We start from the raw sequence: 21498 nt of genomic DNA on the forward strand, positions 1-21498 counted from the left end.
TGTGGTAAGCTTTAAGCCTCATTTCTTCTAGTTCACTAATCTGAATTCTTCTTTTTACCCTTGCAGCATCAACATCAAGATTCATCTCCTTTATAGCCCAATAAGCTTTATGTTCAAGTTCAATGGGAAGGTGGCATGTTTTTCCACAGATGAATTGATACGGGGTCATACCTATAGGTGTTTTGTGAGCCATCTTGTATGCCCATAATGCTCCATCTAGCTTCTTTAACCAATCCTTCCCTCCTTTGATCACTGTATTCTTCAAGATATCTTTCAGTTGTTTATTAGAAGTTTCTACTTGTCCATTTGTTTGAGGATGATAGGCTGTAGATACTCTATGTTCAATCCCTAACTTTGATAGACATTTGCCAAAATCTTTTCCCATGAAATGTGATCCTCCATCACTGATCAAGATTCTTGGCACTCCATAGCTAGGAAATATTATAGTCTTGATCATGTGAATTTGTTCTTCTGTTGATGCCTTCTGACATGGAATAGCTTCTACCCATTCAAACACGTAATCAACCATGACCAAGATGTTCTCAAATCCATGTGAGTTTAAAAATGATCCCATGAAATCTATACCCCAAACATCCAATAAATCCACCTGTAAGTTGTAGTTCAACGGCATAGAATTTCTAGCTGAAATATTTCTTCATCTTTGGCATTCTGGGCAAGTAGAAACGAATCTCTTTGCATCTTCATGAATCTCTAGCCAATAAAATCCACTTGCCCAGACTTTTGCTTGAGTTCTGAAGTGTCCATAATGTCCTCTATATTCTGATGAATGGTATTTTCGCAATACCACTTCCCTTTCTTCTCTTGGGATGCATCTTCTCAATACTCCGTCTGCTTCATATATTTATATATTTATAGGTAAGGTGCAGAAAAATAGTATTTCTTGCTTTTAGCAACCACTTTTCTTATTTGATTCCTGTGTAAGTGATTGAAGGGAGCTCTTTTTATTGCTCTAATAATGTCAATCATCCAAGTATCCTTATCGAGGATTCTATATAGATGATCATCCCTCATTCGATCTTTAATGGACTCTTTTCCATCATCTTGTTGATACATTCTCGACAAATGGTCAGCCACCACATTTTCTTATCCCTTTTTATCTCTAATCTCCACAACAAATTCTTGTAGCAGCAATATCTAGCGAATCAGACGTGGTTTAGCATCTTTCTTGGACAAAAGATACTTAATTGCAGCATGCTCGATGTACACAAACACTTTGGAGTTCACGATATAAGATATGAATTTTACAAAAGTGAATACTACTACAAGCAGTTCTTTCTCCATAGTTGCATAATTTATTTGAGCCTCATTTAAAGTCTTGCTAGTATAGTAAATCGCGTGTACCTTTCCTTCTTTTCTTCATCCAAATACTACCCCCAACAGCATAATCACTTGCATCGAACATTATTTTGAAAGGTAGATTCCAATCTTGTGGTTGAATAATGGGTGCACTAATGAGTGATTGTTTTAAAGTTCTGAAAGCTTGGAAGCAATCTTCATCAAACTCAAAATTCACATCTTTTTGCAGGAACTATGACAATGGCTTAGTGATCTTTGAAAAATCCTTAATGAATCTCCTATAAAATCTAGCGTGTTCGAGAAAAATTCTCAATGATTTGATATTTGTAGACGGAGGCAACTTTTTCACAATTTTGATTTTTTGCTTTATCAACTTTTATCCCTCTTTCTGAGATGACATGCTCAAGTACTATTACTTGCTTCACCATAAAGTGGCACTTCTCCCAGTTTAGGACTAAATCAACTTCTCCACATCGTTTAAGAACTTTATCAAGATTTTCCAAACAGTTGTCGAACCTTGTAGCATGAGCTGAAAAATTATCGATAAATACCTCCATGATATCTTCAATGAAATCCGGGAATATAGCCATCATGCAGCATTGAAAAGATGCAGGCGCATTGCACAACGAAAGGCATTCTTCTATAAGCGAAAGTTCTGTATGGACAAGTGAACGTGGTCTTATGCTAGTCACCTGAGTGTATAGGAATCTGAAAGAATCTAGAAAATCCATCATGGTAGTAAAAGTGAGAATGCTTTGCTAACCTTTCGAGCATTTCATCAATGAAAGGCAAGGGGAAGTGATCCTTCCTAGTTGCCTTGTTCAGCTTCCTGTAGTCGATACACATCCTCCACCCCGTCACTGTCCTCTGAGGGATCAGCTCATTCTTCTCATTTGTCACGATAGTAAGTACTCCTTTCTTTGGTACGCAATGCACTGGGCTCACCCATTCACTGTGTGGTACTGGATAAATAATCCTAGCATTAATTAATTTGATCACCTCCTTTTTTACCACGTCGCGCATAGCATGGCTTAGTCTTCTCTGGCCCTCCACAACTAGTTTATGTTGATTTTCTAATTGTATACGATGAGTGCAGAAAGCTGGATTGATTCCCTTTTAAGTCTTTGATCGTGTACCCAATCACTTTTTGATGCTTTCTCAATAAATTTAACAACCTCTCAGTTTCTTCTTCGCTTAACTCGTCGCTAACAGTGACTGGATACGTCTTATCATTCCCCAAATATTCATATTTTAATCCCTTGGCTAATGGCTTCTGCTCAACATCTGGTGCTTCTGACTCTTGTTGCACCAATTCTCCAATATCTTCAAATTTTCCTTCCCCCAGAGTTCCATATTGAGGTGACAATGCATCAGTTGCTTTTCCTAATTCTTTGTCTTGGTCATCCTTATTATTTTCCATTGCTCTTAGTAAAGGATCCCTGAAACTTTCAGCAAAAAATACACTTTCTACCTCCTCGTTATCAAAAGATAGATGCAAAAAATTTTGAGATGCAGGCAAAAAATCATAAGTGTATTTAGCACCATCAAGGTTAATTGTTACTTTGCCTCCCACATCAAGCACAGCATTTACCAACTTAAGAAAAGGTCTACTAAGGATTATATCATCATGTTTATCATGGCAAGCATCAATAACAAAGAATTCAGTTGGTATAGATCTATTTGAGATACTAACATTTAGATCTGTAGGCACACTCAAAGGTTCGGTTATTCTACCATTTCCCATCATCAATTTAATCAGTGTTGGAGCAAGTTGCAAAGTCTTACTGAAAAGTTTATCATAAAGTGTTGAAGACATGACACTTACATGTGCTCCAATATTGCAGAGTGCTTTGTCGATGATCTTCCCATTGATCATGCAATCGATATGCGGTATGGGCAAATGTGCTCCTTCATCTTGATTGGTTTCAATTGCGTATATCTTCACTAGACTGGCGAAAGATGATGCTTCAGGTTTTACTCCCATGACTCCATTTACTTCAGCAACGTATTCTGGGTCTACTTTTTCTTCGCTAATAAGTTTTTGAATGATTTCTTCAGCTGTTTCCTTATCAAGCACATACCCAGTGTGTCTCTCTAGTGGAAAATTCGTCTCTATGGTGATGGTTGACCCCTTTTGATTTGGATATGGCCTATGTTTATCAAATATCTCGCTGAAATCAATAGGAATCCAATTCAGTTGTTCAAACTCCCACAGGGGCTTTGCATTCGCCAAGCTTCGAGCTTCTGATGTTTCTAGTTTGTCGTCTTTGATGCACTGGCTATGCTCCTCCTTTATGTGTGCTGGTTCTTCTTTTTGCACTACAGGTTTTTCCTTCTCGTCCTTTTCAAGCTCTTTTCTGAAAATTCCAGCAAGTATATGTCCTTGATTTCCTTGCTCTTTTGCTCCAGATTGATAGTTATCACATTCTCTGTTTACGGCTGCTCCTCTGCTGATTTTCTATACAAGTTGTGCAGCCTTCCTGAGTATATTTTCCATTAGGTCTCCTCCTGCACACATTTGAACAAACTCCCAGCATTTTTGGGTTAGTAAAAATCAAATGTATGCAACAACACATCACCTGAGAATCCAAGCTTAGGTCCTTGTTCGAGTAGTCTATTGAATATGTCCCAAGCTTGATCTATTCCTTCATCTTCTCCTTGCACAAGCATGATAACTTCCTTCCGAAGGTTCTGAAGTTTGCTCACAAAGAAAAATCTCCCACAAAACTTTATCATTAGTGTCTCACAATTTCCCTTCGCGTCGAAAGAAGCTTCTGCATACCATCATCTTGCTTCACCTGCAAGTGAAAATAAGAATAGATTCCACCTGAACCAAGCTGGCGGAATTCCTTCCTGTTGTAGCATGTTGCATAGCATCGTGAATCACTCAATATGTCTATATGGATTATCAATCTCCACTCCTTGCAAAGGATTGCTTCCAGCCATATCAATTATTCCTTTACCCAAGATGTACTCCTTGGCTGCAAGCACTGAATCGGATTTCTGCATGTCGAATTGATCGGTTAATGGAATTGCATAGTCCCTCGGCAACTTTTCTCCTTCCTCCTTGTAATGATTGATCAGAGCCATCTAGACAAAAAAACAAAAATAAATATTTTCTTTTCTAGAGAAAAAGTTAGATGTTAGAGGTTAACAAAAAGTAATACAAAATTAAATGTAGCAAAACTGACTTGTTCCCCGGCAACGGCGCCAGAAAAGCTTGTTGACAGTAGTTAGCACGCCAATTTATAGTGTACGGATCAGTTGTAACTCTTCCCTTAGAGTAATCCCCGAAGGTTTATCAATCCATTGAACAAGTAGATTTGCATACTCAACTAAGCACTAATCAATGTAATCGAAGGTTCTTTGTATATGATAGGATTGAACTAACAAAAGAACTAGTGACTTAGATTAAAGCGGATAGAGAGTATGGATGTAAACAAGATAGATAAAACGTTTATCCTAGGATCTAGAATCACTTATAGATGCAATCGCCATGCAATAAAGAATTAGATCTAAGTGTTATCGTGAGTGGATATGAACCATGCCCAACACTTTTCCTCTCGCTTGTTGTGACTACACGAGGGTACTCAAATATTGAACGATAAGAACACGGATTCATGATCTTTCTAGGTAAGCAAATAAGCAACCCAAAGTAGTGCTGGCCAGCCATTACATGAAAGAGCATCATCAAGATATGATAGATAACAAATAGATCTTAAACAAGAGGTTCAGTGATTACAAATCAAGATCTCCATACAACCCCAAGGACAAACAGAGAATTTACACCATGATCTTAGACATGTTGATAGAATTCTGGGTAAGGATCGCCCTGTAGATCAACTGGACCAAAGATGACGACAAACAGGGGTAGAAAAGCCCCGGGCCGATCGACCTAGGCACCTCCAAGCCGATCAACTTGGGAGGTTCCTTCCTCCTCTAGTGCTACCTTTGCATTGCTTCTCATAGATCAAATCTACTCTTCGTTTTTCCTCCTTGTGGCGGTAGTGGATGGTGTTTACGTGGAGTTTTATCCTCTCTCTCCCACTCTTCTACTTCAAGTCCAGAGGAAGTATTTATAGTCTTTAATAGGCAGTGGCTCTAGGTCAATGTCGGTGAAAAAAAACCCTAGACATCATCGTAGACTTCACGCTGAAGAAATGGAAGGTCGACCGGGTAGAATGGGCCAGGCCGATCAGCACAGTGGGACCCAGGCTGATCGGCCTGGGCCCTTCTTGGCCTTCCTGATCCTCTCCTTCCTTGTGCTAGCTTCCCTCAACGATCTATGTCCAAATATCCATTAAGCTCTTTACGCAAACCCCCTTGATTATGTCGTATTTCCTATCATAATGCAATATACTCCAAAATACAACACATTTGCAATAATGGGGTTATTTCAGGTGCCAAGTGGCGGGTTAGCATAAGATTAAGGATGAAAACACTAGTTAAATGACACTAAAAGTGTGTCAATAACGAGCGTCAACAATCGGCTAGTTAGATCTTGAATGCTCATCTTGCTTTACGTATGCTAGGTCCAATAAATATTTATTCCCGCCCCTCGTATTGCTAGCCGTTGGATCTTAACGTCAGAATGCTACTGTTGAGAGCCGATGCATCGGCTAGGTATCATCCATATTTCAGAGAAGCGTGATGACGTCATCGAGCTGATAGGTGCGCGTACGAGGTCTTGCTACCGCAAGCTAGTCTGTTAAGTTAGTGGGCCGAAGTTAATGTCCTCTCATTCATATTACCTTATCTAAGTTCAATATACGTATCATGACATTGATTAGATCCATTAGCTTAATCAGCTTATAAGCGTTAGGCAAGAGATCCTTGCTATCATGTTCTAATATTTTAGATTAACAGATTGATGTTAATGCCCTCTCATACGTATTACCTTATCTAAGTTCAATATATGTATCATGACATTAACCAGATCTGTTGGTTTATTTGATGTGCGCATGGTTAGCGAGGGCTCCTTTTATGGTTGTTATTTTACAATGCTTCTATATTAGCCCGTCAGCTCTTATAGCCAATGCCACATGCTATTAATGCTTTTATTTATTTACACCGTATGATTACATTGAAAACATGTCTGTCATGGTGTTTATTCCAAGAATGGCTACGCATGAGTCGGAAGGTTTTGCCGCCGATCGGCTCAGGAATTTAATGTTTACCTGTAAATTTCAGGTCAAATTGATTGGCACACCTTGCATCTTCATGAGCCGATTTGGAGCCTACACTGGAGTTAAGAAGATCTCCCAAATCCTCCATGTTGTTCAACGTAAAAGACTGAAGCCTAGATTTTGAGTCAAGAGAAACATAAACATTCACATGCACCTATATGTTTTCTAATCTAATTTTAAGTTAGGAGTTTTGACAAGAAAGTTAGACGAATCCTGGTGATAAATAGTCAAAGGTAGATGAACTAGATTGGAGAGCAATCTCTATCTACTCCCTCTGTTCCAAAATTTAGGTCGTTTTGACTTTTTTAAGTTCATAGATTTTATTATGCACCTAGACATACACTATATCTAGATGCATAATAATATCTATGAATCTATAAAAAACTAAAACGACCTACAATTTGGAGCGGACGAAGTACTAATTTACTGTTGTGTTATATTTGTGCTATGATCAAAATATATATGTGGTACAATGTGCCACGGGTGGTTGGATTGTTCATTAATTTAAGAAGACGCATACTTGCAGGCAGGCCCAATCCAGAGACTTCTTTGGCCCGGATCAGAACTAACCCTATAGCGTTCAATGGAGGGGCAAGTATCTGTTACCTTTTCACCTCTGGCTCTGGCGGTGTGGCTCCTAGCATTCGTAGGCATCGGAGGTGAGTCTCTGGAGCTTGGAGATTGGATCAGGCAGGCATAAAAACGGATAAGGAGTCGAGGAGACAGGAAACGAGGAGTCAGCCATCGGCGTTTCGGCGGAGCTGCGGAGGGCATGCGAATAGTCCAGGATTTCTGCTGCTCGTGCTCGTCCGTCCTATGGGTCTGGCCCAACTGGACTACGTAAGCAGCCATAGCAGGCCTGCAGCACTATCTACCTATACCCTATACACGCATACATGGGGATGGGCCCCTCTGTTTTTTGGGCCCAACTGAACAACGGTAGATAGACTGAAACGTGGATGAGCCTTCTCTGCAGTACTACAGAGTACTGCAGAGGGAACCACTTCCGAAATGTTTTGTTCTGGTTCATCAAGATGGTGCTGACAGTTGGATTAACTTTTATAAGTTCTCAACAAAAAGAAAATTCTACGGTCATTTCACAAAACAGCCATCAGACGTAGTCTCAAACAGTTGTTCGTTTTAAGAGGTGAAGTCCCTCGTAGTTGTAGTTGGGCCTGTTGGACTTTCCGGGTGAACAAGTTTGAACCTATGGGCTGCAATCCAGTGTCTGATGGGCCTGTCCTCCACCCTGGTGCGAATAACAAGCCCATTTCTCAGAGCCCATCAGGTCTTGGCTGTTGGCAGGCCCCAGCGCTTGCTTCTTCTCATCCTCCTCTCGGCTCCCTCGCCGAAGTCGCCGATGCCAGTCGGTCTCCGGCCGGCGGACGGTTCAAAGATGCCGCAGCAGGGCTGTGATGGGTTTGACCCGGGCGCCGTCGAGGAGGATAGGATCCTCGAGCATATTCGGCTCCCGGTCCACGCCCTCCCCAATAATCCACCATTTCAATTTATATACGCCTGCATTTGTCTGCTGCTTCACTCACCTGCCCCTGATGCATGATTTATTTGCTCCATTATTCTTCTCGACACATTGGCTGCCCCCCTGCTCCTTCCTACGTGTCCCGGCGTCAGAAATAAACCAGCTTGCATACGATCCCTTCCTTTTCTTTTCCTGGTAGAAAGAGATCGAAGTCAATTCACCGGTTCATTTCTACTGCATGCCTAGAGAAAAGTTGGTGGCGTGGTGTTACTAGCTTGCTCACTCACTGATCGTGTCCTACGACTACAGGAACAAGGACCTCCTCTATCTAGGACTAGGAGGCTATTCAGTCACTCACTCACTCTGACGCTATGCTAGGACTAGGAGAAAAGCTACCCGGCCGGGCCTTACCATTGATCGGTCACACCATGCCAAGGACAACCGTACGTACACTAATCAAAGGAAGGGAACATTGTTGCTGTGTGGCCAGCGCTAGCTGCTGCGTGTGCAACCATCTACGTAGAGTACGTGCAATTAAGATCAAATAGTCATGTGTCGTTATACTTTGCATTGAGCCCTGCAAACTGTAACCGAAGCATTTTCCCTTGGCATACAGCATAGCCTGTGACCCAGTGATGAAGATTTCTGTAGGTGGCCAAACACATCTTTTCCAAAAGAAAAGATTTCTGTAGCCTTGGCATACATCTCACTATGTCCATGCATTTCTGTAGGTGGCCAAACACATCTTTTCCAAAAGAAAAAAAAGAAGGGATAAAGATTGACAAAAGTTAGAAGCATCCATTTTAACGCTCTAGCTAGCCACAGTAAAAATACTACAACACATTACACAGCAGCGACCACAGCATAAGCTTGCTAGCTGCAGGACCGAACGAGAACAAATAATACCACCTCGAAAATGTCAAACTAGAAGAAAAATCCGGGCACCACCACTTGATTTCTTGTCGACCAAATATATCTTCCCCCGTCAAGAAGACACGCTGGCACGAGGGCGCCGGACGACGACGACTCCCACTCGTCTTCACATCCTCTCTCTCTCTCTCTCTCGCCACCGTACGTGGGTGACGCCGCGGCGCGCGTACGCGATGGCTGACGCCGAGGCGGCTGCCATCCACCATCATGGCGATCGCTGTGCCGGCGGCGCCGACGTCGAGGCCGCCGCCGCGGGGCAGCCGAGCAACAGCAACGGCGGCGGAGCCGCCGGCACGTGGGAGATAGAGGAGATGGAGCCGGAGGAGGCGCGGCAGGCGGGCGGCGGCGTCTCCACCGCGGTCGGCGAGGCCTCCTCCGGCGGTGGCGGCGACGACGTGTACGTGGCGGTCGGCAAGGGCGGGTCCAGCATGGCGGCGCTGTCGTGGGCGCTGGGCCGGCTCACCAGGCCCCGGAGCTTCGTCTACCTCGTGCACGTCTTCCCCGTCGTCACCAGCATCCCCACCCCATGTGAGGCGATCCTCTACTACTCTTATCTGATCTGCTTCAATTTCCCTGACCTCGCCATCTAGTTCGACTCATGATCATAACGGTGATCCGATTTGTGCGTTAGTTCGCATGGTGCCGTTTGGAACACGAGAATTTTAATTTTGTTTTCTAGATTCATGTAGGAACGGATCGGATCGGATCAACTGTTTCCCGTGAAATTCTTGGGTTACAATCAGGCTTGTAGCCCCGCCAACACCAGTCACTATTCCAATAATGTCACAATATTGTCCAATTAATCTTCCTTGAGCTGAACTCGAACAAAAACCTTTCCCTCGGCAAATTGGGAATTAAGAGTCAAATCAGGACTACCATCGTAACAACCAGTGACAGGACAATGTTGCAATTCAGTCTTTGCTTCGGGTCACCATTAATCGGGGTCCCAGAAAGCTGCCTCTTTCGCGTACTACTTCAATCTAGATGGCCATGCCGATGGAAGAATCGAAGGTCAAGTTCTTGGACTTTCTTAAAGGTGTCTTCTTCACGCGCGGGAGTTTCCCTTGGAGCCTTGCTTGTGAACCTCTTTGCGCCAAGAATGCTTTGGGTTTGGGCCCATCGCAAAGCTGCAACAGCAAAGTTCCAAGCGGTTGATGCTGACCTTGTAGAGAGGATCCGAGATACGAACAAAGCCACCCATCATGCGTTAGGTGTGACCTGTGCCTCCTAAACCAAACATGATCTTTGCTTCAGTGGAAGTTGTAGAATCAATTCTCAACGATCACATGCATCCTTTGAGCTCCAAGTAGCGAATGCTAGCAATATACGTGGACCAGGGACCATACGTCCATACAGGATGCCAAAAGCACAAAAAGTAGGTTTGTGAGATGCCGGGTAGCGTATGGCGTATATTGTGATGTTAGACTGCCACTAAAGTGTGAACAAGACCACCACAGTAGGATTCCATTCTGCCAGCTTCTAGTCCTTAGATACAATGACACTGACAAGATAAAAATAGACTTTCAGCAGGTTCGGCAACTTACAGAGTGAAAATAACCAAAAAAAAACATGGATATGTTTCTGTAAGGAGCTGAATTTTCTGAATGTGTTACTGTCTATGTTTTGCATCCGACGATCTTTAAGCAATATTCAGTTAAAAGTTGTATTTTGTGAGGAACCTGACACACCATCGATTTCTGAAATAGTAGGAATGATGCCTAAGAGCCGAGCAAGCCCAGAGCAGATCGAAACCTACTTGAACCAAGAGAGATCGAAGAGGCGAGAGATGCTGCAGAAATTCCTGGATCAGTGCCGCAAATTTCAGGTGAGCAGCTAGACCAGTTCATTAACTGTTCTGACCTCTGAACAAGTTTTGAATCGTAGGACGAAATTGAAGACTCAAATATCATTCTTTTTATACATTCAGGTTACCGTCGATGTATACCTCATCGAGAGCGATCAAATCGCTAACGCAATCATTGAACTTGTTCCTGTCCTGCACATTAAACAGTTAGTGCTGGGAATTTCGAAGTCCAATGTGCGGTAAGGTCTATACCATGCAGCATGGAATTGACAGAAATATAAAATTGTTTGCCAGCCGCTAATGCAAATTTATGCTAAATTTGTTGGAATGAACACAGGAAGCTGAAGAGAGGAAATACAATAGCAGGACAAGTACAAAAGAGCGCACCTCTCTACTGTGAAGTCAAGATCATCTGCGATGGCAAAGAGGTGACGACAGAGACGACTACTGATCCAACACCACCATTGTCACCTGCTCCTATAGATAACAACAGCAGATCTAACAACACGACGCCACTGTCGTCTACACCTAATCATGATAAACCAGATGCAAATGGTGAAGAAAAAGATGGTGAATGCAGAGAACGAAAGAAAATCACAAAGTTTTTAAGATGTTTCTCGTTTTGATTCTCATCTTATTTCTGTTTCAGTCACTTTTAACAGCTAGCACATTGTAATTGCGTCACGATTGGACAGCATATATATGTTTGGGATTAAAGTTTTGCCAATGTTTTTGTTTTTAGAAGTTATTGATTTATTGTGTACAAAAAGAGATTTCATGTATATTTTAAAGTCTTTTGCATTTCACTGAATTGTTTTGTGATTTCAGAGGTTTTTAGATGGAGATGAAATGAAGAGTTGCACATGATCGTCAAAGATTGAAAAACACAGCGGTAACATGATAATAGTAAGACATGTAGAAACCAAAAGAGTATGTTCCCACCAAAGAAATCTTATTATTTTGGCCTGATCAGAATAGCAAGCACAAGTAATAAATACACAACAGTTTTCTCCCAAATGAACAGTACATTATCTATTCACTAGCAAAATATTCGTGCGTTGTTACGGTAAAGATCAATTGTATTTTTAATATCATGGAATTTTTTTATTCCTAGCACTAAATTTTTATTGCACTTATTGGATTGGATGTATGCACATTTGCTAGAAAATCAAAATAATTTTGACTTAATTATTTCTTTCGATCAAATACTCATTAAGTTTCTACCTTTGTTATTTAAGCAAGAGAGTTGCTAGAGAGAAAAATAGTGTTGTACCATACAGAGCGACCACATTTCACATACAGTCTAGCTTAACAAACACCGTTATCGTCTGAACATAGCATACATGCGTTAGTAGACGTGGATCCATTTCTAATTAAGTGCAAATAGCATAGCGTACAATCAGCCCGTACCGATATTGGCCAATTGCGATAATTTTTATCTTTCCCGTGTAATTTTTCTACTCTACAACGTATTAGACTCCTCATCATAAATGATATATTCTTTTCAAGCGACAAACAGTTTCTATAGTTTGGAAACTAAATAGATAGCTAGAAAATTTTTAAAAATACTTGTATAGATATATGTTCTTTGCAAGCTAAGAATATTTTTTTTACCATGGTACCAAAAGGGAAATAGCTATGATCATTGCCACGTATGGCAGGTGATGGTGGATGGCCTAGGATTTCCTTAATTACTCGTATAATAAGCTAAAATCTATTTCTATTCACAAATGAACTGTAGCCGAAGTGGAAGTGCTTCTTGGGGAGGTAGAGGTCAATGGACCAGATCCCTCCCATGCATGTTTTTGGATTTCTACTTGCCTTTTGTTTCCAGCAGAGGTTTTCCTCGGTTGGTGGGCAGGCCGGCCGGTTTTCTTCAGTTTCTTTTTTGTTCGCGGGCCTGACGGCCTGGACTCCGATTTTTCTCGTAGACCACCCGGACTCTAGATTTTTCACGTCGGGAAGCTCAGTTTCCACCGTTTTTTCTCCGGATTTTCATCGCGATGGATTAGGGGCCGACGTACGAAAAAAATTGGGCAGAAACCTTACTTGTTTTTTTATACTAGCAATATGCTCGTGCGTTGCTACGGCGAAACGACGTTGCTTAGCGTGTGATGTTTTTTATCGTGTCATGGAGTGCACCAAATTTTTTACCAGGAAAGAAAACACCCAAATTCTTACCATTTCTCATGTCAGATTGACCAACCAAGACAATACCCTCAGGATACAAAGATTCTATGGTCAGCTAAATTTAATCCCCCTGCCACTTCAAGGTGAGCTTCTATCTGATGTTAAAACATTATTACCTGCCTCAGCCTGATTAACATACAGCCTGACGAAAGTCCTTCGCCTCCACACATCAAACGCCCTTTGCAAATTCGCGCAGTTATCCCCCAACTTCAAGAACCTCCGAAACCATGACAGTAGCATGGTCCTTTGGTTCTCCAATGGGAGCGTCATGGTCCTTTGGTCCTCCAATGGGAGCGTCAGGAGTTTCTGGGCGATCCCGTCCTCGACGAGCTTCCAGTCAAACGACCGGCAGCTGCATTATTGCAGCCATGAGTAGTCGTCGATCAACGCTTGCAGCCATACCTGCAGGAGGCCAAGACGGTGTTTTTGGATGGAAGCATCTCCCCTCTACCAATGCCGACAAAAAGCCTCACCATTGATACATAGCTGAGAGAACGTTGTCAAACGAAACAGGCATATGTGCTCATCCCAGTCATCATCTACAGAAACGCACTGCAAGAGACAACTTGATTCTTCCTTCCCAAAGGGTGGTCAGACGTGCTTCTCATCTACATCCTCATTGAACAGCTTCTTAGGGCCTAGGGTATCTTTGTTCATTTGGATGTAAATGTACAATCTTTGTTGCAATGTGGAGGTCTACCATCTTTTCGTTCCCAGTCTGAAGTTCTCTCATCTGATCTTAGCACTTTCAGGACTGAGCACCTCTTCCTGCATGCATACAGAAAGAACACACACATTCAGAAATTAAACCATTGAGAACAGATATTCAGAATATAACCATCAAGAACCCCCACACGCACATTCAGAGCCAATGTTCAGAGAAGAAGCAGAATCAGCAGATAGTAGGAATGAAGGCTAATCAAATAAGATATACAAACAAACATCAAGTGCGCCCTCAGCGCGGAGGCACGACCGGAGCCAACTGCCCCTCAGCACCAGCCTGTGCTCCGGATTATACTCCCACGCCTTCGTCTCGTTGCACGGGCCCAGCTCCAGCGTCAGCGACGACCGGCGCCGCCGCACCACGCAGAACCCTGTCGCTGGGTGGAATAGCGCGTCGTACGGTGCTGCCTCGTCGAGGCCGGGTCCCCTGAACGGGCGCTGCAGGGCGCAGACCCTTCGCAGTGTCGTGTTGTTGCGCGGCAGGAGCTGGTCGTGGCTGAGCACCCGTACGCCTTGTCATGCCTTGCGACGCCCTCCCGGAGGTAGTAGCTCGCCGCCGAGGCCGCGCGCAGGGGCAGCGGCGCGGCGCCCCGCTCCGGCCGCCGCCAACACGAATCAAGGGGGAAAAGGGATGGCCTGAATCCTCACAACATGGGCGATCGATTTTTGTACAGTTGGAGCCAAATTCGTCAACGCCGTGCCATCCGTCCTCCTCGGCGTGTTGGTGCTCGGCATGCCGGAGTCTTCCCGGTGGCTCGTCCTCAAGGGCCGGCTCAGAGACACCAGGGTCGTGCTGGAGAAGATCACCGAGACGCCGGAGGAGGCGGCGGGCAGCCTAGCCGACATCAAGGCGGCCGCGGGCTTGCCGGAAGGCGTCGATGGCGACGTGGTCACCGTGCCCAAGAGGAGCGGCGGCGAGGAGTGGCAGATTTGGAAAGACCTTGTCTTCTCTCCGTCCCCGGTCATGCGGCGGATCCTGCTCTCGGCGCTCGGCATCCACTTCTTCCAACAGGCCTCCGGCATCGACGCCTTCGTCCTCTACAGCCCCCGCATCTTCATGGGCGCCGGCATCACCGACGACGAACGGGGAGCTCGCCGGCTTACAGATCCGCGGCGGCGACCTCTTCCTGGACGCCGCGCACGCGCCGGCAATGCCGTCGAAGCTTCGCGCAGGAGCAGCGGCGGGGTGCCCCGCTCCAGCCGCCGCCCGCGCCCGATCCCCTCCTGCGCCTCTCTGTTTTGGAGAAAGAGAAGCATTTTCCCCTTAACCCCCTCCCTTCCCTTCTTTTTCCACCCGTGCCATTCCTCTCTTTAGAATATGGACCGCGGGTTGATTCCTTGAAAGTTGAGGTACTTTTTTGTAAAATGACACGACGGACGAAAAGATTAGCAGAGACGTTACTCGCTTTAATAATAGGTATAGATACTAGCAGAAATGCCCGTGCGTTGCTACGGGTCTTTACACGTTCTCAGGTTATTTTTTCTTGTTTCATGTATGGTCGCTTAGCGTCTATATTGATGTTGTCGCTTCCACGCTACCACCTGTGCTTTAGCCAAAGTCTACGCGGATAGCGGTCTATATAATGGTGAAGAGCCGCATGAGAGGGTGGTGTTCCGCTACTTGATGGCATCCAGCCATCCACCAACTACTGGAATTTCACGATTTTCTTAGAGTTTCTCATTTCGTAGGAAGATTTAGAGCACCCAAGAGAGATATATTAAAATAAAAAACCTCATGATGTTTGAAGTTTAGATAACTTGATATTGAATACAAACGTAACTAAATGAAGCTCTAATGTGAAAATGTTAAATCACCAAGCATTGCACAACGAAGTTCGTCATAAGGTAAGTAACTCTTCTGGGCAATATACAAAGATATGGAATGACATTCATGTGTACCAGCTCAACTGCCTAAGGCAACCCAAACCGGCCTACCACACCTAACCGGCCAACTTAGTCTACACAGAAAAAGAAATTACCGATCAATTTCAAAAGTAATTCAAGGAAAGCCTCGAGCTCAAGGGAAATAGTTACTGCAATATTTCTCAGTGAAAAATATGTTCCTAAAACACCAGAAACTGTTCAAAGATAGAAGCAGTAGGCAGAGAGCAGAAGAAGCGCATTTACATGGTATTTCATGGATTACTGACAGCTCATTGGAGCTATACGCCATCTAATATACAGAAAACTCAACTAAAAATCATAATTATAGCAAATAGTTACATAGTTTCTAGTAGGGCCGAAGACATTTAGAGAAGTAATGTGCTGAAATGCTGCTTCTATCCAATGCCATAACCTTTGTAAGAATTCTGATGGGCCATCTGACAGGTACCAATTAAAATGTACCTCCGCATTGACAAATATGAATATATGATAACCTTGATTATCGGAGTAGTTGGCCAAACAAGTCAAAGTCAATGCATTGACCATAATATTCCTTTATATGCTTTTTATCGCTAGGGGAATATGCTTGCATTGTGCTAAGCATATTCCTTATTTCTAAGCAAAAACATCAGGATATTGTGGTAGGAAAATTCATGTTTGTAGAAAAAAAAAGAAAAAGAAGCAGAAAATACTTGTGGCTCACATTAGTGTTGTCCTAGTGATGTGCCAATACAAGGTAATGCTGATGCATGTTGTGCCTGTTAAATATTTCAGGCGTGCTTCATACTTATCTTTTAACAAAAAAGCGGGGCAAGTCCTAGTATATATATTTGTATGGGATTGTTCCATGAATATGTAGAAAAGCTGAACACAGCATATTTTAGCAATTATCGTGATTACATTTACAACAGAAGCAAATTCAAAGGGTAAGCATCAGATCCAAAAAAAAACGGAAGAAAAATAGTTATGGCCCACACGATTGCAGTCCTAAATATGTGCCAAAACTCTGCAATGTAATGCTGATGCATGTTGACGCCTGTTAATTATTTCAGGCGGGCCTCATACTACCCAACAACCATAAAAAAAAGAGGCAAGTCCTATCTTTCCGCAAAAAAGGGCAAGTCCTAGTATATATGTTCATATTGGATTGTTGATCCATGAATAGGCAGGCAAGAATAACTACACAAAAAAATGTAGCAATTATCATGATCAAATGTGCAAAAGAAACATGCACTAATTCACTGCCAAGCCGATGCAATCATGCAAGGGTAAGCAGTAAGCACCAGAACAAAATGTTACAAGAAAGTTCATGTAGTTTACCTTGATGACATTTCGATGCTGGAGCCTTGCCAGAATGGTAACCTCTGCAGTGAACTGCTTCTCAAGCCGAGCAGACAACTCTTCATCCTCACCATCATCAGGCTGCCTGATAAATTTCACAGCAACAGGTTGCTCCTTGTAGATCCCACGGAACAACCGGCTATACACCCCGGACGCAAATCTATGGCCGATGAGCAACTCCGAGCGGTCGACCGTCCATCTCTCGAGGATCTCCGATGCAGCAACCATTGGAGCTCCATCGCCAAGGTTCCTCCTCAGCCATGAGGATGTCCTCCTATTAATCTTCAGTCTGCTCGGTGTTTTCAGCGAAGCAAAGCCGGACAGAGGGCTGTCATCCGGTGACCGTGGAGAGGTAGGCTTCCTATGCCGCTGCGGACTGGAGAACCTCTTGGTGGCAGCCTTGGCCTCCTTGAACATGTCGGAGAAGACGCGCTTGGGGATAGGGGATTTTGCCCTGCGCTTCGGCTTTGGCACTGGCTTCGATACCTCCCCCATGACCTTCATAGATGCACTTCGCGCTCTGGAATCATCAACTGGTGGCCCTGCATCCTGCGAGTAGAAAGGAGCTGGGCTGGAGCACACTCTCTGAAGCCTTTGGCTGTGCTCTTCAGAGTGGAAAGAGAAATCCAGCGTGTCTGGGCTCTCATCCTTGGATGGCCGGACCACACGCCGTTGTGGAATGTCCAAGCTCAGGCTGGCCCCCTTCAGGTCCTGCTTCGCTGACGCCTGTCGCGGCGAGCGGTCACTGCTCCTGTCTCGGTTCAATTGGCCATCTGAAGACACATGCTTCAGCTTCCGTTCCGACTGCGCAACCGCCGATTTGGCCTTGGGAATCGGCAGCCTTGCTGAGTTCGAGAGCACAGATCCCTTCGCCACGGGCTGTAGATTTTGGCGAGGGAGCCTGGGTCCCGCGCCCAATCCGTTCAGCTTCAGGTCGGTGCTGAACTACTCGATGAACACGCCATACTGCTCCCTGCCGGAGCTGGACCTGACGATGGACTACGAGAACCTGGTGTGCCGCACCCACGAGTAGTCCTCATCCTCCATCTCCTCGGAATCTCATAGGCAAACGGACCCCGAGAGCAGGGTACGGCAGCGCAACACGCGAGCTGCTCCTCTTTGTCCTCCTCCGACCGCTCCTCGGGGTCCAACAGGCCGGCCGCGAGGTCCAGCGCGGGTGGGCGAGCTGTGACGGTGGCGCCTCCCAGCGAGGGCGCCCGCGGCGACGGAGGTCCGGCGAGGGAGCGGGGCGAGGGGAGAGCCGTGGGCCACGCGAGCTGCTCCTCTTCGTCCTCCTCCGACCGCTCCTCGGGGTCTAGCAGTCCGGCCGCGAGGTCCAGCGCGGGCGGGCCAGCTGTGACGGCGGCGCCTCCCCCGGCGAGGTCGCCCGCGGCGACGGAGGTCCGGCGGGGGAGCAGGGCGCGGGGAGGGCCGGGGCGCGCAGGGAGGTGTGCGGCGGCGTGCGGCCAGGAGGAGCGGCGGCCCGCACCCAATCCCCCTCCCCTCTCTGTTTTAGAAGCTTTTTCGCCTTAACTCCCTCCCTTCCCTCCTTTTTCCACCCGATTTCCCCTCTCTTCAAAATTTGGATTGCGGGTTAATTTCACGAAACGTCAGGAATTTTTTTGCAAAATGACCACGACGTACGAAAAGCCAGGCAGAGACGCTACTTGCTTTAATAATAGATAAAGATATATAATAATAATAACTATATTCTGTTTTTGGCATCTGCTGTTTAGAGATTCGGACAAAACCTAAGCTATATTGAGATATGAATGCCGGTTCTGCCATCATATCTGGTCAACTTATAAGCATTTGAAATCATTAGTGCCAAGATATGGAAGTGCCGGTTGACCTGCATCATTAGTTTGTTCTTGGAATTACTTGAACAAACACAGTCGTGGGGTTCAGACCGAGCACATTATATGAAGTTTATAATGCATTGACTGAACGTACAGCGAAGAACAGAGCATTATTAACTCAGATATGAAACATCGTTGCTGTGAGAGATGATAAATATAAATAAGTTACATACAACAGTAACTAGATATTCATATCACGCAAAGGATTTTTGACTCGTTGGAAGATTAACCAATGCACTGTACAATTTGTTGAGGAACACAAATTTAAACATCCAATTGTTCACTTTTACAGAACAGAAACAAGTTGACAAATGAAAATCCACCTACCATTCATCTGCAAACACATAGATGCAAAGATCCTACTTTATCCAAATTCAAAGAAAAGAAAAATCGTCATATTCTCCTAAAAGAAACCAAAGTTATCGGAACCTTTCTGGGCAGCACCAGTAGAAGCAGCAGTCTCTGATGCCGATACAGGCTGTTTCTAGACCCTCCCAATCTCAAAAGGCCTTGGCACCTCTGGAGGGCTTGCACAGCGTATCATTGTGGATTCGCACCTTCAACAAGTGGGTGCTGTTTTATCTCTAGGCACCATGCTTATACTCAATTGTTATTGGGGCTCCTTGACAAGAAGACCCATTATTTCTGGCTGAGAAGCTCACAAAATGGTACTAAGAGAAACACATTGGCTGACCAATGGCATTGAACACTGTTGTCCAGTTTCCTGAGCCTTTCAATGGTGTTTTCCCAAACAGAAGCGAATCAGTTTGATCCGTTCGATCAGCGCAGGGATGAAACCGAAATTGTACTATCAGGAAACAAACATGAATTTTGCTTCAGCGAGGCTCTCAGAATCTATTCTCAAAGATCATGTACAGCCTTTGAGAGCTCTAAGAAGCGAATGATAGAAAGATATTTGTACCATACAGGATGCGAAAAAATAGATTTGTGAGATGCCAGGTAGTGTAGGGCGTAAACTAGTATGTGATGTGATGTATGTTAGACTGCCACTGAAGTGTGAAAAAAATCAGCACAGTAGGATTCCATTCTGCCAGTTGCTAATCTTCGACACAATCACTATACTACTTCATGAAAATAGACTTTCAGGTCGTTCAGCAACCTCAAGGAAAAGTAAAAAGGGAAAAGTTTCTGAAGGTCTACAGTCAAGGCCTGGGTAGTGGAGCTTTCTGAATGTTTGTTGCATCTAAAGCTCTAAACAGTATAAGGCATATATTGCGCGAAAGCTGACATACCTAGCCTTCCGATTTCTGAAGGAATGATGCCTAAGATCCAAGCGAGCCCAAAGCATATTGAAACTTATTTGAACCAAGAGAGATCCAAGAGGCAAGAGATGCAGCAGAAATTCCTAGAGCAGTGCCACAAATTTCAGGTACGCAGCTGGACCAATTCTTGGACAGCTCTGAGTTCTGATCATATTTATAGGTAATAATCTGTAGCTGTAGGACAACATTAAAGTCATTCTTTATATTCATTCTACCATCAATGTTTACCTCATCGAAAGCAACCAAATCGCTAGCACAATCCTCAAACTTTGTTACTGTCCTGCACATAAAGCAGCTAGTACTGGAAATTTCAAAGTCCAATGTGTGGTAAGGTCTATACCATGCAGCATGGAATCGACAGAAATACAAATTCCTTACCTGCTGCTATGAACACAGGAAGCTGAAGAGAGGAAACACAACAGCAGGACAAAGAAGAGTGCACCTCTCTGTTGTGAAGTCAAGATCATCTGCGATGGCAAGAGGTGACAACTGAGGCAATTGCTGATCCAACACCACCACTATCATATTCTCCTGTAAACAAGAGCCGATCCGGCAACCCAACACCACCATCATATGCACCAAATAATGATATCACAGCTGCAAATGGTGATGGAAACGACAGTGAACCCAAAGAAAGAAAGAACACAAAGTTTTTGAAATGCTTCTTGTTATGATTTTTGGCTTTTCAGATACTAGTACATGGTAATTGCATCATGATTGAACAGCATAAGTTTGATATTAACATTTTTTCCACTGTTTTTTTTTGTGAAGTTAATGATTTACTGTATACAAATAGATGTTCTGTATATGTGGAAACTTTTCAGCATTTCGCTGATTCTTCTTGTGATTGAAGAGTTTTGTTTAGTGAAACAACGAGTTGTACCTGATGACAGAAAAAGTTAGAAAACACATGAAAGTGAACGTAACAGACACATGAAGCAGAGTATAATTTCCCTGACAAAAGCTTAGTAATTTTAGCAGCTCCGAATATCAAATACAAGAAATATACCACTTCTCAGTACAGCCAGAATAATGGCACACATTCTCATGTGGACAAAAGACCAAGTAATAAAAGAGGTGGGAAAGAGAGAAGAGAAACATCATAGAAACAAACCTGATTATGGGAAGGGACATGGGACATTATGGCAAATATCAACATACTAGCGTACATTTTTGCTGCATCTGCTATTTAAGGATTAGGATGATTCCATGATATTTACTGAGATATGACTATACGAATGCAACTTCTGTGAAGACAAGTATATTAAGTCATCTGTGCCAAAACAAGGAAGTGCAAATTGATCTGCAGTATTAGTTTATTCAGGACGGTACTTCAATCAATCACTACTCAGCAAAGATTCGTCACATAATGTAATTAATAGCAAGCACACTATAATGCATCCAGCAAATATATACAACAAAAGACAATTGAATGGTCGAGCAGCTACAACTTTAAAATCAAATGCTTCCATGAAAAAAATAATTACTGTGGGAATTTGAA

At 43.9% G+C, this 21498-nt stretch overlaps 1 protein-coding gene and 1 pseudogene across 1 annotated transcript; one reads left to right on the forward strand and one right to left on the reverse strand.

Annotated features, from left to right (window-relative positions):
• The first annotated feature begins 8980 nt into the window (after positions 1–8980).
• On the forward strand, positions 8981–11528 carry LOC117851685 (uncharacterized). The gene is made up of 4 exons (XM_034733555.2): positions 8981–9441; positions 10620–10738; positions 10841–10956; positions 11055–11528. Exons 1-4 carry the CDS (start codon positions 9087–9089, stop codon positions 11341–11343), a joined length of 879 nt encoding a protein of 292 aa, XP_034589446.1. The 5' UTR covers positions 8981–9086; the 3' UTR covers positions 11344–11528.
• A 1833-nt stretch (positions 11529–13361) lies between these two features.
• On the reverse strand, positions 13362–18365 carry LOC117852228 (uncharacterized; annotated as a pseudogene).
• Positions 18366–21498: the final 3133 nt, after the last annotated feature.

This window comes from Setaria viridis, chromosome 4 (genome assembly GCF_005286985.2).
Source record: "Setaria viridis chromosome 4, Setaria_viridis_v4.0, whole genome shotgun sequence".
NCBI lineage: Eukaryota > Viridiplantae > Streptophyta > Magnoliopsida > Poales > Poaceae > Setaria > Setaria viridis.

Excerpts from the sequence above, each read along its gene's own strand:
- LOC117851685 (XM_034733555.2), top strand. The coding sequence starts at position 9,087 with ATGGCTGACGCCGAGGCGGCTGCCATCCACCATCATGGCGATCGCTGT. Across the intron at positions 9,442-10,619 it reads CACCAGCATCCCCACCCCAT|TAGGAATGATGCCTAAGAGC; the intron begins GTGAGGCGATCC and ends TTTCTGAAATAG. Across the intron at positions 10,739-10,840 it reads ATCAGTGCCGCAAATTTCAG|GTTACCGTCGATGTATACCT; the intron begins GTGAGCAGCTAG and ends TTATACATTCAG.